General features: G+C 52.3%; 3 protein-coding genes across 7 annotated transcripts in view; 2 read left to right on the top strand and 1 right to left on the bottom strand.

The window, feature by feature from the left end:
• The window catches only part of LOC132373240 (cyclic AMP-dependent transcription factor ATF-7), a 91,689-nt gene extending 84,831 nt beyond the window's left edge, over positions 1–6,858 (top strand). For all 4 annotated transcript variants that reach the window (XM_059936005.1, XM_059936002.1, XM_059936004.1 and 1 more), the window contains one exon: positions 1,520–6,858. In XM_059936005.1, coding sequence (XP_059791988.1) covers positions 1,520–1,737 — 218 coding nt within the window. In that variant the 3' untranslated portion in view covers positions 1,738–6,858. The remainder of the gene's footprint in view (positions 1–1,519) is intronic.
• NPFF (neuropeptide FF-amide peptide precursor) lies at positions 1,742–10,717 on the top strand. The gene is made up of 4 exons (XM_059936041.1): positions 1,742–1,857; positions 9,896–10,075; positions 10,306–10,427; positions 10,541–10,717. The coding sequence occupies exons 1-4, from the start codon at positions 1,837–1,839 to the stop codon at positions 10,632–10,634; spliced, it is 417 nt and encodes a 138-aa protein (XP_059792024.1). The 5' UTR covers positions 1,742–1,836; the 3' UTR covers positions 10,635–10,717.
• Positions 10,718–10,970: 253 nt separating this feature from the next.
• TARBP2 (TARBP2 subunit of RISC loading complex) lies at positions 10,971–16,219 on the bottom strand. Of its 2 annotated transcripts, none has more exons than XM_059935993.1 (9): positions 15,955–16,219; positions 15,239–15,408; positions 14,309–14,411; positions 13,615–13,710; positions 12,976–13,048; positions 12,639–12,756; positions 12,194–12,321; positions 11,561–11,762; positions 10,971–11,404 (listed from the first exon to the last, which is right to left on the bottom strand). In XM_059935993.1, the coding sequence occupies exons 1-9, from the start codon at positions 16,005–16,007 to the stop codon at positions 11,247–11,249; spliced, it is 1,101 nt and encodes a 366-aa protein (XP_059791976.1). In that variant the 5' UTR covers positions 16,008–16,219; the 3' UTR covers positions 10,971–11,246. The 2 variants fall into 2 exon arrangements, with proteins under 2 accessions (XP_059791976.1, XP_059791977.1); XM_059935994.1 differs by lacking the exon at positions 15,955–16,219 and adding an exon at positions 15,707–15,828.
• Between the last annotated feature and the right edge of the window lie 487 nt (positions 16,220–16,706).

Below are 16,706 nucleotides of genomic sequence, written 5' to 3'. Positions count from 1 at the left end.
TTGTCAAAGAGAGCACATAGGTAGAAAAAGAGAAGTTCCAGGACTGAGCCCTGGGTACTCCAATATTTAGAGGTCAGAGAGATGAGAAGGGACCCACAAGAGAGACTGAGAATGAGTAGCCAAGCAGGTAGGAGGAAAACCAGCTGAGTAGCTGAGTGTGGTGTTCTGTAAGCCAAGATAAGAAAGTGTTTCAGGAAGTTTAGTGATCAACTATTTCAATCCTTTTGATGGGCTAAGGATGACAAGGACTGAGTATTTATCAGTATGAAGTCTATATACAGTAAGGTTTCTATTCAGTCCCTACAAGAACTCTGACAGATAGTCAATCTTTGAAATTACTTATTTGTTACAGCAAAGATGTATTTAGTTCCTACTGTGTGGTATGGACATAGTGGTAGGTACCTGACATAAGACAAATGAGACACTCTCTTATCTCTGAGAGACTCATAGGGTTATGAGGAGATAAACATGTCAACCCATGGGTAAGGTAAGCACAGATATCCCAAAGAGCCCCTAGACTGGGAACTTCCTGAGGACAAGGAGTCTGTCTATTCTTTATGTACCCTAATGCCTGGCACACGGGCAGTACTCAGTAAATATTTGATGAATAAATGAATGTATGCTCTGAAAGCACAAACGATGAAATAGTTAATTTCCTGAGCGTAACAAAGGAGGCTTCACAGAGGAGGTAGTATTTGAATCCTGAAAGAAGACTCAGGCATTTATCAGGAGATCAGAAATACAACCAACTATTGAAATTTTGCCCTTATTCTACACATCTGTGTTTAAATAGCCAGAGAGGCTATCTGATGTTCAATGAAACTCCTTGACTGTTAAGCAACATGGAGTTACCTTTGTATGCAGCTCAGACATTTGTGTTTAGTAATAAAAGTTATTGTCACTTTAGGTGGAGTGGCATAACTCAAAGTAAATGTGTTAAATCGTTAATGCCTAGCTAGTTAATAGTCAGGAGGGTCTGACAGACCTCTTTGTAGTTGGTTGTGTTAACTGAACCTTGGCCAAGGACTGGTCATTCATAACATCATTTGATTGTAGCTTGATATTTATCAGGTTTACCTGTGGTGCAACTACATGCTAAAGGAATATTAAAAATAATAGAATGATTGCAATGTTGTGAGCATTAATAAGAGAGGATAGCTAAAAAGAGATCTATTTTAAATCACCTTTAAAGACATGAATAAGAGGAAGTGTGTTCCAATAGGGGTGATGAACTGTGCAGAGACCTAGAAGCCAGGCAGTGTAATTAACATGTTGGGGGTTTGCTTTATTGGGATAGATAGGTTAATTTTGGCCTAGCTTGCTTCTCTTCTCACAACTTCCAGTGTCCGAGCCCATTTATGGCTTAGAAGCCAAGATTCTGGGAAGTTTTCCCCCCTAAAAACATGGGCTTCATTTTCCTTTGGGCTCCTTTAGAATTATGGCAAAAGGTAGTTCTGCCTGTTTCCCCATTCTGTTTTCTAACCACTTGCTCTCTGCTTTTTGCCCTCCTTCCTGGCAGAAAGCCCCAAGGAAAGCTCAGAGCCAACGGGTTCTCCAGCCCCTGTGATTCAGCACAGCTCAGCAACAGCCCCGAGCAATGGCCTCAGCGTTCGCTCTGCAGCTGAAGCTGTGGCCACCTCAGTCCTCACTCAGATGGCCAGCCAAAGGACAGAACTGAGCATGCCCATACAGTCGCATGTGATCATGACCCCACAGTCTCAGTCTGCGGGCAGATGATGCCTCCCCTGGTGGAGAGGTCCCCAGCCAGAGCTTGCCCGCCCGAGAGCCAAGAGAGATGTCATCTTATCCTCTCCCATCTGCCTTGGACACGGCAATATGGGGAGGAAATTGTGTGTTGTGAGTAATGGTCAGATGTGGGGCTTTTCTCACATGGTCATTTACGTTGACACCTGTACTAGGAGCCTCCCAGCCCCAGAGCCACATAGATCATACCCCAAGGGGGAAGTTTCTGATGTACCCACAGCCAAAGGCCTTTCCCGATGGTCCGAACAATCATCCCTGCCCATGCACGTGTACCTGTCTCTTTTAACACTAACCCTTGTACTTCTAGGTTTCGGTTTCTCAGTTCCCTCTCTTTCCACCAAGCCATGGCTATTACCTTCTTGATTCTTAGCAGCATGCCACTTCCTGCTAGGTAGAGGGAGGCTAGAGTTGATGGCATATCAATGGCTGACCCATCCCTAGCCACCCCATGGACTCAGGACTTTGTCTCCCAGTAGCTGCTTATTTATCCCTTTTTCCCCTCGGTAAATTCTAGTTAAAACATTCACTTATGGAGAATGTAAGGTTACCTTTGATGTATGAAGTAGCAGTATTTCCCAGCTCTTCCATAAACTTTAGTCCTTCTCCCTACTTGCCACCAAAACAAAAACAGAGAAATGAAACCTCAAACGGTCTAGTCCTTTCTCATTTATTTCCAGAGCTATTTGGGTACCTCATTTTATGTCTTGAGTTTTCCCAGTCTAGTGGTGGGGTCTTTTCCACCTCCCACTAAGCCTTGGCAACCTCATCTTGTGGCCTTATTAGATACTGCTTGGTAGTGAAAAGGGAAAGAGCCCAGGATCTGACTGGCTGGTTCCCTTCCCATCCCCGACTCCATCCTCCTTCAATTCTAATCATCAGGACAGGCAGGAACAATGTAGTTTAAAGCTTGTTCCATCAAGTTACTAGATGGATTCTTTTATGTTTTACAAGAGTTTACTGGCCAAAGCATACGTACTGCTTTTGGTCATCTTTCCACTCCTGCCTCTCCCTCTTCGTCCCCCTGCCTGCATTCCTGTCTCTGTTTCTCTTCTATAATTAGTTCTGATGCAGCCCTCTGGAAGCTGTCATGTAGGGGACCCTTGTGCTCCCTCACCTCCCCTTGCCCCCCATCTCTCAGTCTCACACATCTGTCTTCTTTTCTGGGTGAGGGTCTGATATTCACAACTGGTCCTCACTGGATCTACCTTCGCTCTCTTTCACTAGGCTCCAAGCCTAGCCACTAGGTCTCTCTGGTTCTGTAGCGTTTCTTTAGCTCTTTTCTTCTCTCTGCCCCCAGGATGCAATGCTTCTCCATAGTCTATGCCCCAGGACCCTGAGGCATCATAGCCGAGGTCCTGAGTGGGTTTTCTTGAGTATAAGTTAGGATGGGGGGAGGCACGGGAAGGGGAGGTGGAGCACTGATGTCAGCGGAAGAGTCCTGCTTGTTGAAGAGTCTGACCTGCCTGGGAAATTGGTGACTGTTGCTCTCAGCCATTCTTACTTTGAAAAGTTGTGTTGCAGGGGGGAAATTCATCCCTCTTGTCCCTCTTTCTTCCCCATTCAGACTCCTCATCTTCCTTTGGCTCTGAACTATGCAATTTCTACCAAGGCCATAGGAAGCAGTCCGAAGCCAGAGGCCTGTGGATAGATAGGTCAGCTTTAATAGCCCTTCAGTATGAAGCCCTTCCAATTGTCCCAGAGCCACTTTCTGCCATCTGCCCAAGCCAATAATGTCCTTTTCTCTCTCTCTCCTACCTCCATCTTATACATGCATACAAAGTAACTGCCAGCTTCCTTATTTTATCTTCCAAAATTGGCTATCATAGAGGAATGAGGAAATGTTCTAAGCTACAAGATTCCCATCTCCTCAGACTGATAAATTGGTGAGCCAGTCAGAGGGCATGTTCTACTGCATTTGTTTTTAATTTCCCCTCCTGCTTTTCAGAGCTGGTGTTGAAGAAGCCACACCTGGTGAAGAGAAAGGAGAGAAAACATGGTTTTCTCATCCTCCCCCACCCAGGACCCAACAGGAACAGCCCCTTGAGGTGACTCAGACTAGCAAATGGCACGGCAGATGGTCAGGATGCAGGTTACCACCTCCAGGGACTCCACTTGCCTTTAAAACTTCACAGCCATAACTTGTGCTCAGGACTTTTCCTTTAGATGGCTGCTCCCTGGGATTTTCTCCTGCCTTAGTTGTGTTTCATTTTTTGTTATCTTTATTTCCCACTTGTAGCCTTGCCCTAAAGCTTGACTGCGTTTATGGCTCCTAAGGAGCCTTCATAAGACCCTTGACTGTTTTTCTTCCCCCTTCAGTCATGTGTTTTTCAAGTTAAGAATCAGTTCGTCGCTGCACACATGCCCTGCCTCACTGCTTGGCCATGGAGGAAGTTTGAGTCCTGCCAGTCTGTCCCTGTGTAGGATGGCTAATTTATGTAGAGGGTCTTATTTAGTTTCTTAATCCCCGTGTCTAATTCTCTTGAGTCCTTATTATTTCATTTTCATCAGTGGGAAGTTAGTATTGGGAACCTAACTGAGAGGCATTGGCAGAACCTTAGTAGTAAAGCAGCAGTGAAATGAGGAAGGAACACGACAGGACCTCCCCAACCCCAGACAGCTCTTTAGTTGGTCCTTGGTCTCACTAAGAAGGGAGAGCGATTGCTTGCCCTGAAGTCTCTCCTATAGTCAAAGGGAATGACATTTACCCTGTTATTGCAGCCAGCTGTGTGGCCACTCTCCCCTGCTCCTTGCTCTCCAGACTCCTTTGGACCAGAACAAACATCATGGAGGGTGTCACTTAGCTCTTTTTAAGGAACATGGCCTTTCTAGGGGCCTAAGGGAAGACACTTTGTAAAAGGGACTGGGAATGTGGATGCCTTAGGACTCTTCTAAGTGAACACAGGACTCAGGCCTCCCACTTCACTCCAAGGACACAGCAGCTAGAGACCCAAGGCCATAGAGAAAGGGGCCAGAACCAGGTCTTCTGGTCCACAGACTTAATGCCCCATTGTCTTAAAAGAAAGCTTGCTTAGAGTTGAAAAGTCTGAGAAAGCCTCCCACGCTATTAGGAAGGACTAGAAAGAGTACAACCTCCTTTACTTCATCTTTCCCTGTTGGTCGTACACCCAAATCTGGCTTCCTTTGGCCTCTGCTCCTCTCCTTGGCCCTAAGTCCTAGACTGTATACACTCTGGGTGGCAGTAAAAGAGGAGATGGCCTAACTGAACCTCATTTTGCTGCCTTCCCTGTGCCTCTTCCGTTGTGCCAGTTCCTTTGCTGACTTACTGCCCTCCAGCACCACCCATCCTGGTAGACAGGGTGCTTAACTGTAACCACGCCCCGTCTACAGCCTGAACCACCAAGTAGACACCAAAATATTCCTCCTCTGGTTCCTAAGTCCCCCCCGCCGTTTGCTCACACTGAGAGGCTCCTTTAAAGGTGCTAGCCCTAAGACAGCTCTTCCCCACAAAGTCCCCTCGTCTTTCCTTCTCATCCCCAAATCATTATTTTTCATTAATATTGTACATTGTATACACAGGAAGGAAATGTACTTTTTTTTTTTTTTTTTTATGTCATAACCAGTCTGTTTAGAATCCAGTCCTCCTAGCTGTATCACATATGCCTTTGTTGATATGCTCTTTCTGCTTTCTTTAGACTTTTGTTTGACTGGGGCGGAGGGAAGAGCAGGACAGGTGAGGATCCTAAGGCAGATTAGAGGCCCCCCATCCTCCTTCAGCCTCCCGCAACCCTAATCATTCCCTTCATAGTACAGACTGATTTCTGTTTCTGTTTGCACACATGCAGGTGCACACAGACATAAATCCTCACCATCCCAGGGTGGTGACCCAGCAGGGATGAGTGTAGGTGGTTGCTAGCCAACATTCCCACCCTCCATACCAGTTCATTCGTGTCTCTTTGGGGTAAAGTTCTTCCCTGGAATGAGAAAAGGCTGGGGAGAGTAGGGCAGCTTAAGGCAGCTTACATCCTTTGTAGGTGCAGGTTTGTATTGTAGCTGCTAGGGTTTCTCTTTTTAATGGGGGTTGGTAGCACAGAGCTATCTCATCAGCATTAACTACTGGTGAGTGAGGATTTAGCTGTAAGAAATGGCTTTGAGCACTAGTTTCATTGACTTTCCCTTAGGGCAGTGGTTCTCAGAATGTAGTCCAGGACCAGCAGGACCATCATCTGGGAACTTGTTAGAAATGCACATTCAGGCCCCATCCCAGACATACTTCATCAGAAACTCTGGGGATGGGCTCTAACAAGCACTCAGAGTGATTCTAACACACACTAAAGTTTGAGAACCATTGCCTTAGGGGCAAGCTGGGAAATTCTTACAGGGTATCAAGGATATTTTAAGTACCATCTTCTGCCTTAGCACTAGCATGTTTTTCCATTTCCTCCAGTCCCTCCCTCCACTCCCATTAAAACAACAACAACGTCACTCATCTCAAAATCTAGGTTTGTCTTCCTCTGCTTACTCCTAAAACCTGTCCTGCGTGGGTCTGGACAGGAGTTGTCCCATATTCCCTTGCAGACTGGTCACTCCATGTTCTTTGTTACAGGAAGGACCGGCTGTTCTGTTCTCCCACTCACCCCGCCCCCAACACACACCTTTCAGGCAGGGAGATGAGCCTTCAGCCCCAACAGTGGAGGCTACAGCCTCCTGACATGGTATCTGTTGAAAAGCTGTGTGTACCTATGGTTATATCTCTGTTCATCTGTATATCTTGACATGTAGCAACACCTCTCCATGTCATCAAGGAACTTGACTCTGGGTCTGGGTTTCCCCAGTCCCCAGTGGTGGACTTTGACAGGTGGGAGGATGCAGTGCTACAGGCTGTTTTGTTATGAAGCTGTCTTCTCCCTTTCCCTCCACGCACTTCAGCATGATCCCTGTGAGCAGGCTCTCACAGTCTCCTGGGACGGGGCTGAGGCAGAGGCTTCGCTCTATTCTCCCTGACCGTCCCTCCTCCTTCCCCCTTGCCACATAGCAGTTATCCCCCAGCCATGCCTTCTCCTCCCTCCCTTGCCCTGACATATATTGTGCCTTATTTATGCTGCAAATATAACATTAAACTATCAAGAGAAGCACTGTTCCGTCTGATGTTTCAGTACCCTGATCTGCAAGTCCCATTGTCCATTCTTTCTGGGAATTCATTGGGCTTTCATGTCTGCGATCTTCACTCTCCCATTTCTTAGGACAGAAACAGCTGGCATTCTTACCCCTCCTTTTTATGCAGGGGAAGACACAGCCTAGGGGAGGTGGGTGGTTTGTATAAATTACGTAACACAACAGAAGGCTCAGATCTGTGCACTGCCCTTAGGGACAAGGGCCCTTGACATTATGGGAGCCCTCACTAGAGAACTTGTGTGCTTTGCATGGATGGGGCTTGGAGGGCGGTGGAAGGCAAGTGGCCTCTTAACCTTTCAGTGTTATGTCCCCCACGCCCGCAATTAAAAAATAATAAGCCCTACCTTCAAGAAGTTTCCAGCATGCCTGGGGAGTGCACTTAGACGCAGACAGAAGGAGAAGTGCTCTATGATTCTATGAGTTCTATGTGTGTGGGGAGGAGGGGAGTCTGGAAATGAGAGGCGGAGTTTATTTAGAAACAGGCAAGATAGTTTACAAGAAAAACAGGTAGTGCTCAGGAACTATGGGGAGGTGTGGGGCAGTCACTTCTGATTTCTTGCATCTGTGTATTCCTTGATACCACAAGTGAGGAGGGTTACCAGGCTAAAGAACTTGACCAGGAGATAGCCGGGTACCTCTGAGGGGTTTCCAATAGGAGAGAGGAGATTTACATGCTGTTTGTTTGTGGCTGGTGTTTGGTACAATTGACACAAACAGGGAGCTCCAGTCTCCTCTGGGGAGCGGGAAAGGCAGTGGTGGTCTTCATTGTGGTCAGGAGCACATGAGAGTCCAGAGAACAGTAAAGGAAGTTGCTGAAAGCCAAATACCGAAACCAAGATTGAGAGATTTTGGAGGTGGGGATGAGACTGAAGGGAGGACAGTTTCCCAAGTTAAAAGAATTAACCCATTCCAACTTCTAGCCAAAGGAGAGACCCATCACCTCCATCCAGGACACAGGAAGCAGCTAGACCAGCCCCTTTCTGAATGCAGCCTCAGCTCAGATCCACTCGTAACTGGCGATCAGAGAAATAACAGAGGGTAAACATTTATTGTGTGCCTGCTATGTGCTAGGTGGAGTGCTAGATGCTTTGCATTCATCAAGTTATTTACTGTTCACAGAACCTCTTGATAACAGGAGCAGTTACCTCATGATACTGATGATGACCCGAGGTTTAGCTTGAGACACTTGCCCAAGGCACACAGCGAAGTGCAAGAGCTGGATTAAAATGGCTCTGACCCTGGAACCGCTCTGCAGCACCCCACCTACCCTCACACCTTGCTCCTCTGAACTTGGTCAGATAAGAATGGACAAGGACCTCGATATGGCGCAGGATCCATTTCCCACAGAAGAACCATCTCCTCATGGACTTGATGCTCCCATTTAAGAAGTGGTGAAACTACAAGATGTAATGATGATGAATGTCAGGTTCTGTGCTTGGGACCAGCGGTGAGACAAAGCTTACAAAAAGGTTCACCCTAGCTTAGGCTGCATTGATAGAAGTATCAAAACCTGATCTAATCTACCTATCCTAAGAAGTATAAGTTGGTTTCTAGATGCCTCGCTTTAAAGAAGGGGGAATGCTTCCCCTTGAACAAAGAAAGACGAAAGAAAGAAGGAAGGAAGGAAGAATGAAATCTGTCTTCAAACATGGGAAAGGCTTGTAACATGAGAGATGAGAGGTGTTCTCTGAGAGTGAGGGAAACCAGGACCCCTGGTGGAGGCCACAGGGAGATGAAAGCCAGATCCTTGCAAGGATGATTCTGTCTGGACTGTCTGAGGAGATGGCAAGTTCCCTAGGACCCAGGATAATCACAGCTAACGTTGTGAGGAAGCCTGCTCTATGCCAGGTCCTGTGCTGAATGGGTTACAAAAAGTATCTCAAATGATGCTCACCTTAGGAAGTGGTTCCTTTTAACGCTGCCATGTTTTAGGTGAAGAAACTTCTTACAGAGAGCTAAGCATCTTGCCCAAGTCTGATTCACAGGCCCTTTATGTCATGGCACCGCTCCAGCATCAAGAACCACACTGGGGCTGCTGAGGAAGGGACTCTAGGATCAGAAGGGAAACTGTACCAGATGACTTTGAAGGAACGCTTCCTGAGAGGCAGTGACTGATTTTTCCTAAGGTGGCATTCTAGGCACCTGCCCCAGTAGGTCAGAGCCAGAGCCAGGCAGAGGCTGGCGTGACCAGAGGGAGGTGGACACCCCAGTATCCTGCCCCTGCCTTTCTGGGACTCTGTGGGGTCAGGGCCTTAGGACCTCCAGCCACCCTACCCTTTAACAAACTGGTCCAGAAAAAGGAAATGGCCGGGCCTGACAATGCAGAGCTGTGACCACAGGGTGGCAGCAGTGCTTCGGCTGCAAAGCACTGCTCCCTAGGCTGAAGCGAGGCAGGTCCTAAACAGTGCGAGTGACGATGGGGGTCTGTCTACAAACATCTGAAGCAATCTCCACTTTCTGGGGGCTCTGAAACCTTTTAGTCTCCTGTATCTCACTTTTCTATCCACAGGCAAATCTCAGAGTATTGATTCCATTTTTGACCCTCCAACAGGCACGTACACATGGGCGTGAATGGGCTGCGTGCCCCTTCCTGCAGCCTCTCCAGTCACCAGACTGGGTCATCCTGGCTGACTCTGACCCTGGCTCTTCCCTCCTTCCTTCCCAGGACATAATGCCTAGCCTGACAGGACTTTCTCTATGCTTTTATTCTACAGGTTAGGAAAGAGGAGGTGATCAGTTGGAGCTCTCCAACCTGTTGAGGGATTGGGAGTTCTTGAAGGTCCCCCAGGGCCTGGCTCTGACAAAGCATCTGCAATTAATGATGCTTCTTGAGCTCTGGAGACAGGATTTATGCATCTAATAAAGTCTGTAACTCCAGGCTTAGGGGCTGGGGCCGGAGGCTGAGAGCAGGAAGTCCCACGGGGGCCAGAGGAAAGGGGGGGGGGGGTGGTCCCAGATGGCTCTTAATGGAGCCGTGCATTTCCACCGCCTGCTCTAGATTCCCCCTCAGGCTGCTGTCGGGGGTGAGGAGCAGGGGCACAGCAGGTATAAGAGGCAGGTGTGGCCAAAGGAAGGCAGATGGCCGCATGGACTCCAGACGCTGCTGCTGCGGCTGGTAACAGACTGGGGCCGTGCTGAAGGAGCAGGGGGCCGGGATGAAGGAGACCAGAGCGTCACGGTAAGTTAGCATGCCCACCCCCTTGTCACCATTTTCCTGTACCTCAGCTTGAGAATTGTACTCCAGGTTCAAATACTCTCTCTGGCTGCCAGGGTCCCTGGGTCCTCACATCTGACAAAATGACTCCTTAGCCTCCTACAACTTGCCCCCGGAAGCCACTCCCTTCCCCTCGTGACCTAAATGCCCAAGGCCTTTGCCCATCTTCCTTCCCGGATGCCCCTGTACCACAGGAGGAAGACAGTGGAGCCCGCCCACCGCAGGATGCCCAGACCCCCGGGGCACTCTTGCGCTCCCTGCTCCAGGCCATACAGAGACCCAGCCGGAGTCCAGCCTTCCTGATTCAGCCCCAGAGGTGAGTCTAAGAGGGACACGGGCAAGACAAGGGCCAGAGTGAGAGGAGCGGGAGGGCAGCGGGGAAGGGGGGGCACTGGAAGGGCCTACAGCTGAGGATGGATCTCTCCTAAGGTTTGGCAGAAACACCCGGGGCTCCTGGAGCAACGAAGGGCTGAGCTCCCCATTCCGGAGCCTGGCTGCCCCTCGGCGCTTTGGGAGGAAGTGACATGCCGTCCTTTGATGTTTGCATGCAAGGCCCACACCCAAAAGTGCCATGTGTCCCCCCAATAAAGCTGTCTGGCTTCTGAATCAGTGTGCGTGTCTGTCTGTCTGAGACTTGAAAGGGCCGGGAGGGAGTCCCAAGAACCACAGCCCCCTCCATCTCCGCCAAACCAAGCTCTCCAGGAACAGGCGATGGAGTTCCCAGAGGTCAGTGCACCCAACCTCCCGCCACCAGAAAGGCAAACATGGGGACCTGTGGGGAGCAAAGTAGGGAGGCACAGCAGGGGAAGTGACCTGGTGCTAACCTCTGCCACCGACTACTCAGGGAAACAGAGCAGGGTTTAAGAATCCAAAAAGCAGCACGTTTATTTGAGGCTCTCATTGGAGAGCCCCCGATTTCATTCCCCTTCGTCATCACCAGTTACGCGAGGACAGAACCTGGGCCAGCTGAGGCCCCTGGTTCCTGGCCCTGTGCCCTCCTCAGCCTGCAGGCAGGCAGTCTGTGTCAGAGGTAGAGGTGGCACCTCCAGGGGGTCCCAGAGCTGGGCAGATGCATGGGCCGGGGGCAGGAAGAGCAGGGAGCAAAGGACGAATGTCCACGAGTCCAGCCGGGGCTTTATTTGCTGCCCGCCATGATCTTGAGGTACTGCAGGGCACGGCACGCAGCCTCGCCTCGGGCTGCCTCCCTGGTAGATGCAGAGCCATGACACACGGTGGCCGGCTGTGTGGACAGCTCCACCAGGCACTGGCAGAGCCCACTGAGGCTCAACTCCTCTGCAGACCAAGAGAGAAGAGAGAGGCAGTGCTAGGCAGGAAGGCAGCACCGGGAAGGGGGTGTCCACGTCATCGCCATGCCCTCCCGAACCCTTACTCCCATGCATACTTGCTCTGGTCCAGTCCCACCAGCCCCCGGCCCCCCAGCAGCCATACCAATATCCAGGTAGCTGACATGGAAGGCCTGCTCCTCAGAGAGCTCACTGAGGACACTGCAGCAAGCGGGGCCCAGAGCGCCCAAGGAGCCCGCGGGGCAGCTGCGGAGGGACAGGATCTTCTCTCCCACCGAATTTCGCAGAGAATCCCAGGTGCAGCCTGGGCCCCGGTTCCGAAGTCCATCTAGACGGGAGCCCACACCCTGACAAGATGGGGACAGGAAGAAGGATGCAGCCAGGGACTCTGAGACCCAGGCATTTAACAGACATCCTACGTCCAAGGAGAGAAAAGCCCAAAGAACACTTCCTCCCATTGCCTCCCCCAGTCAATCCCTGTGTGGCCACCTCTAACTATCAGACCGTGGACCGGATGGCCAGGCAGCCTGCCTCATTCCAGTAACAGAAGCCTACAGGGCCCCTGCCCTGGGCCAGCCCCCTCCCCCAACGCACTCACCGTGCAGGCCTACAGCTGAGGCTGAGGGGGGGGCCCAAGAAACCCTGGGTCTGGTAGGAAAAAGGGCAGAAGCAGCCCTGGGACCCAGAGAGGCTCACTTCCAAGTCACAGACCTGAGTCCCCAGTGCCCTGCCCTGGCATGGAGGATGGGGCACGGGGCCTGGCCCACAAGCCACTCACAATGGAAAAGTGATCGTCATCAGGCTCTGCCTCATTCCCCTCCCGGGCATCCAGAGGCACCGTGTGCACTCGAAGCAGCATTTTGGCCGCTGCATTACGCTTTGCCAGCTTTTTGGAAGTGCCACTGCCTGCATGGGGGAGAGGGTTGCTGAATTATGGTTCCCAATAGACCCAGTGCTTCCACCCAGCTCCAACTCGGGCTGAGGGTCCCCTCAGGGGATGTCAAATGAAAAGGGGAGCTCAGGACCTGCCATGCATCCGAGAACCTAGCCGGCCAAAAGAGGAGGGCAGGATAGGGTGCAAGGAAAAAGCTAGGAGGAAGGAGCCAAGCTCGGGGTCTCCGCCAGGAAAGCAGAGAGAGGCTGGGAGCTGCCTGTGGCTGTGGCTGTGGCTGGGGTGCTGGGGGATGGACAGTAGCTATAGGAACTCCCCTCCGCCCAGTTACCAATCTCAATGAAACGCTCCACCCGGCAGGTCATGGTAAACTCTTTGCGGTGGGCTGGCCCAGACTCCTGGGTCACTGTGTACTCAGGCAACCGCCAGCCTTTCTGCACCACCAGCTCCTTGGAAGGGAGAAACAAGGGTGCACAAGACAGTGAGAAAAGAGTCCTCACATCCTCTCCCCCTCCCACCCTGAAAGCCTCAGACTCGGGGCTAAAGAAGGAATAAAGGAGGGGTGGGAGAAGCCCTCAGAACAAGGTAACCGCCCCACATCAGCTTCCCCCATGGCCCCTGGTACAAGGGAAGACAGGCATGCATGGGAAATGAGGATGGGGACACACCTGCAAAGCACCAACGGGGTTGCACTCAGACTGCTGAGGGGAGACAGGGGGCTGCACCTCCATGGGGGGACTCCTGAAGGAAAAAGGGCCCAGGGCCAAAGCTGAGGGGGCCGGTTCCTTCGGCAGCTGCCCATGAGTCCTAAGCCCTGCTCTGGTTTCCCCCACTGCCATCTCCCTACTCCCCGCCAGGCAGGCAGCTGTCTCTCCAAACGTCAAGCCCGCTCTCTTGCCCCTCCCACCCTAGCAAGGTCTCCTCCAGGTCCCAGGCCCATTTCGATTTTCTGGAACACTTGACCATCACCTCGCCAGGACAATGGAGAGGGGTATATATCCAGTCCCCAGAAGCACCTGATGGGACTCAAACACAGGGCCATCACGTGGCCAACTCAGAAGAAAATGGGGCCTGCAAGACCTTTAACATCAACCATGTGGCTACTGAAAAATTGTAAATTACCTCCCATCCCAAGAGCTTACCAGCTGGTGCAAATTCTTCAAACTCTGGTCCCCAACTATTCCATCCTCTGTTTACACTCAGACTTCCTCATACCTGACCAGCCTGGGTCCAAGGGCTAGGGCGCCAGGAGCCAGGAGCCAGGACCCCTTCCCGCCCCCCTCAGGCAGTCAGGAAACACAAGATACCTGGTTGGGACAGCAGAGGGAACAGGAGTAGCAGCCGCTGCAGCTGTAAAAACCGGCACGTCCTCAGGCAGTGAAGAGTCTAGGGGAGAAAAAGAACTTCCCGAGGGGAAGGGGGCCTTTGATTCACACCCACGTGGGGTGGGGGTGGGGAATAAAGGGTGTGGGACCCAGGTCCTCCTGACCTGCCCATCCCCTAAGAAAATCTCTTCCCACTAGAGACAAAAACTCAGGGAAGCTCAACCACCAGTTCCTCCTGAGATCTTTTGCTGCCAAACACTCGATCAAAAAGACTAAGAAAAGTGGGAGGAGAGTCTCTTCCTACCCAAGAACCATGGGAGCAACAAACACCAACCTGAGTGTGGAAGAGGGAATGACATCTTGCTGGAGAGGGGAAGTATGTTGGGGAGCAGCTCCCTCCAACCTCAGCCTCCACCCCTCCCCCTCCCCAGGTCCCAACCTGGGCCCCAAACCACAGCCATAACCCCTCACTGGGGCTAGCCATTGTCCCCCAGAATCCTTCACAGCAGCAGGAGCCCTGGAAGCATCCTGCTTGGGTTCCAGAGGAAGCTCTCAGGAAGAGGCCAAGTCAGCGTGGTTCAGTGTCACGAGGCCAAGCCTACGGGGCAGAGGGGCTGGTGCAGGGGCCTGGGTTCCTGACAGAGCCTCTAGGATGCCTCGGCTGTTCCTCCCTCACCTGCTGTCCTCCAGGGCCGGCTCCAGCATGCTCCCCCCTTTGAGGTGTTTGAGGGCCACCTCGGCTGCCTTGTGCTTGGCTGCCTTCTTGCTGGGGCCCTGACCTGAGAGAGGGGGTGTGGGCAATACTGGAGGTCACTGGAAGGACAGAAGAGAAACCAGCATCCCACAGCCTCTCTCCTCACAGCCAGAAGGAGTCAACCAAGCCCCCTCTCACCAACCTCCCCCTGCCCAAGACTGGAAGTGTTAACATTAACTGCTGGAATGAAGTGCCCTTATCTTTCCACGAGTTCCCCAAATCAAGCCATGCCAGGCAGAACTCCTCCTGAGGTCAGACACTTTGTCTGGAGGTTCTTTCTCTGCCTTACTTTCCTCTGGGAAGCACTTTCTTTTCTCTCAGTAAATAGAGCTGGCTGGAAAAACAGAAGGAGTGCAGGCTCTAGAGTCAAAACCTGGCTCTGCCACCTACTAGGCATGTGACCTTGTCCCAGTCATTGAATCTCTCTGAGCCTCGGTTTCCTCATATTCAACATGAGGATACTACCACCTACATCACTGGATTCGACCACGGTTTAAGGTAAGTGTGAATTTGATTAGGCTGATTAAGCACCTGGAACAGAGTCCAGCACAGCGGGCACTCACTCCCCCAAATGCTGCACTGAGATTTCGAATTATCTCCTCTTACTTCTTCCTCCAGGATGACAACGATCTGCCGGATCACTGTGGCAGCACGGTTTGCTCCTCTAACTCTCCCGAGTCCTACCCACCTCCTCACAGACCTGTTCTCCTAATCCAGTCAGTGATTTTTCCCCTGAAATCTCTCCTTCCCTCACTGGTCTTGGAGAAAAGGACTGTGAATAGACTCCAAGCAATAAAGCCAATGGGGCCCTGTGAATGCACACCCCAGCCAGGCGGCCCAAGCCTTCCTCACCAGTGCAGCTGGTGTCGCCAACGGTGACCCGGAAGGTGAAATTAGGCTGGTGGGCTTGGCCCTCGGCTTTGAGAAGGTCGTACACGGGCGTCTTCCCTATTCTGGTCCCATACTCCTGCAGAAGGCTGATCGGGGTCTTGCCCGGGTTGGCTGCCAGCATTTGCTCTATACTGGGGGGAGGGGCACAGACCCTCATCACACCTCCCCTCTCTGCACCCACCTGGCCAAGCACTGCCATATCAGACCCAGCACACTATGGGGGACATAGGGTCCAGGGGACCTTAGGCAGCCACCGGCTGGGTTCAGTGTGGAGTAGAGGTGCAGGCTGGGAAAGCAGCGTCCACTGCCCCAGGACAAGCGGGGAAAGCACTGTTCCCTGTCTTAGTAAAGGCGAGGGATCCTGTACCCCAGTGCAGTTTGGAAGTGCATGTCCCCTGACACAGTGCAGGCCAGGACCCCAGTACCCACCAAATGCACTGAATGTCGGGGGCATAAAGCCCAGCGCCCCAGTGCAGTCTGGGAACCGGGCCAACCCCGAACTAGCTAAAGCTGGAGGCAGTGGCCACTGCCGGGGTGCATGCCGGGAACCACGGCCCACTACCCCAGTGCTTGCCGGGAACAACCCTCAGGCCAGGTGCATGCTGGGGCCGAGACGCTACTCCCTCCGCACCGTGCCAAGTTATGCGCCCTGCAGAGATTGGTACTAGGCGGCTCACCTGGGCAGCCCGCAGCCCGTGGTAGTGCCGGAGCCCTGCTCCTCTTCACTCATTCCCTCCTCCGTCCCCGCGGGCGCCACCGTGACTACAGCCTCCACGCGCCCCAATACACCGCCGACGAGCTAGGGCCGGGGCCAAGCCCCGAGTCGCGGCCGGGCGGGCCTGCCGCGGAGCATGCTGGGATATGGAGTCCCCCGCCCACCCGACTCTAAGAGTCTCCATCAGGAGGGGAGCTATCCGCCCCACAACCCTCCGCGTGGTTCGCCCAGGCAGGCAGCACCGCCTTCTGGGAGGAGCGGACTCATCCACTGTCGCTTCCCGAGCTGAGGGTGGTATTTTGTTTTTTGTGTTTTGTTTTTAATATCGCCCCGCCTCCTTCCTTCCGCGTCTCCTAGCCTCAGGGCTGGGGCTCTGGGCATGCGTACTAGCAGAATGGAAGCGTCTAGGGGCGGGGCGGTAAGGGCGAACTCGAGATTGGGGGGGAGGGGGGGAGGGGGGGAGGGGGGGCGGGGGGGGGGGCCTTCGGGTCCCTTGAAAACTACAGAACCCAGGAGCTTGCGCGTCATCTTTGTCACAGCTGGAGGGGCAGGGTCAAACGTGCACGAAAAGTTTCGCGTCGTAATTGGTTATTCCCGACTGCGCTCGCTTGCTCTAGGAGGATTGCGACTGGTTACTTCACCTAGAGGGGCGGGGACAAGGGAAGAGTCAACCCCCTTGACCCCGCCTCTTTCTGAGAAAAGGTTGTGATTGGC

This window comes from Balaenoptera ricei, chromosome 10 (genome assembly GCF_028023285.1).
Source record: "Balaenoptera ricei isolate mBalRic1 chromosome 10, mBalRic1.hap2, whole genome shotgun sequence".
Classification (NCBI taxonomy): Eukaryota; Metazoa; Chordata; class Mammalia; order Artiodactyla; family Balaenopteridae; genus Balaenoptera; species Balaenoptera ricei.
Note: the sequence above shows the minus strand (reverse complement) of the source record. Positions and strands in the feature narration are given on the sequence as shown.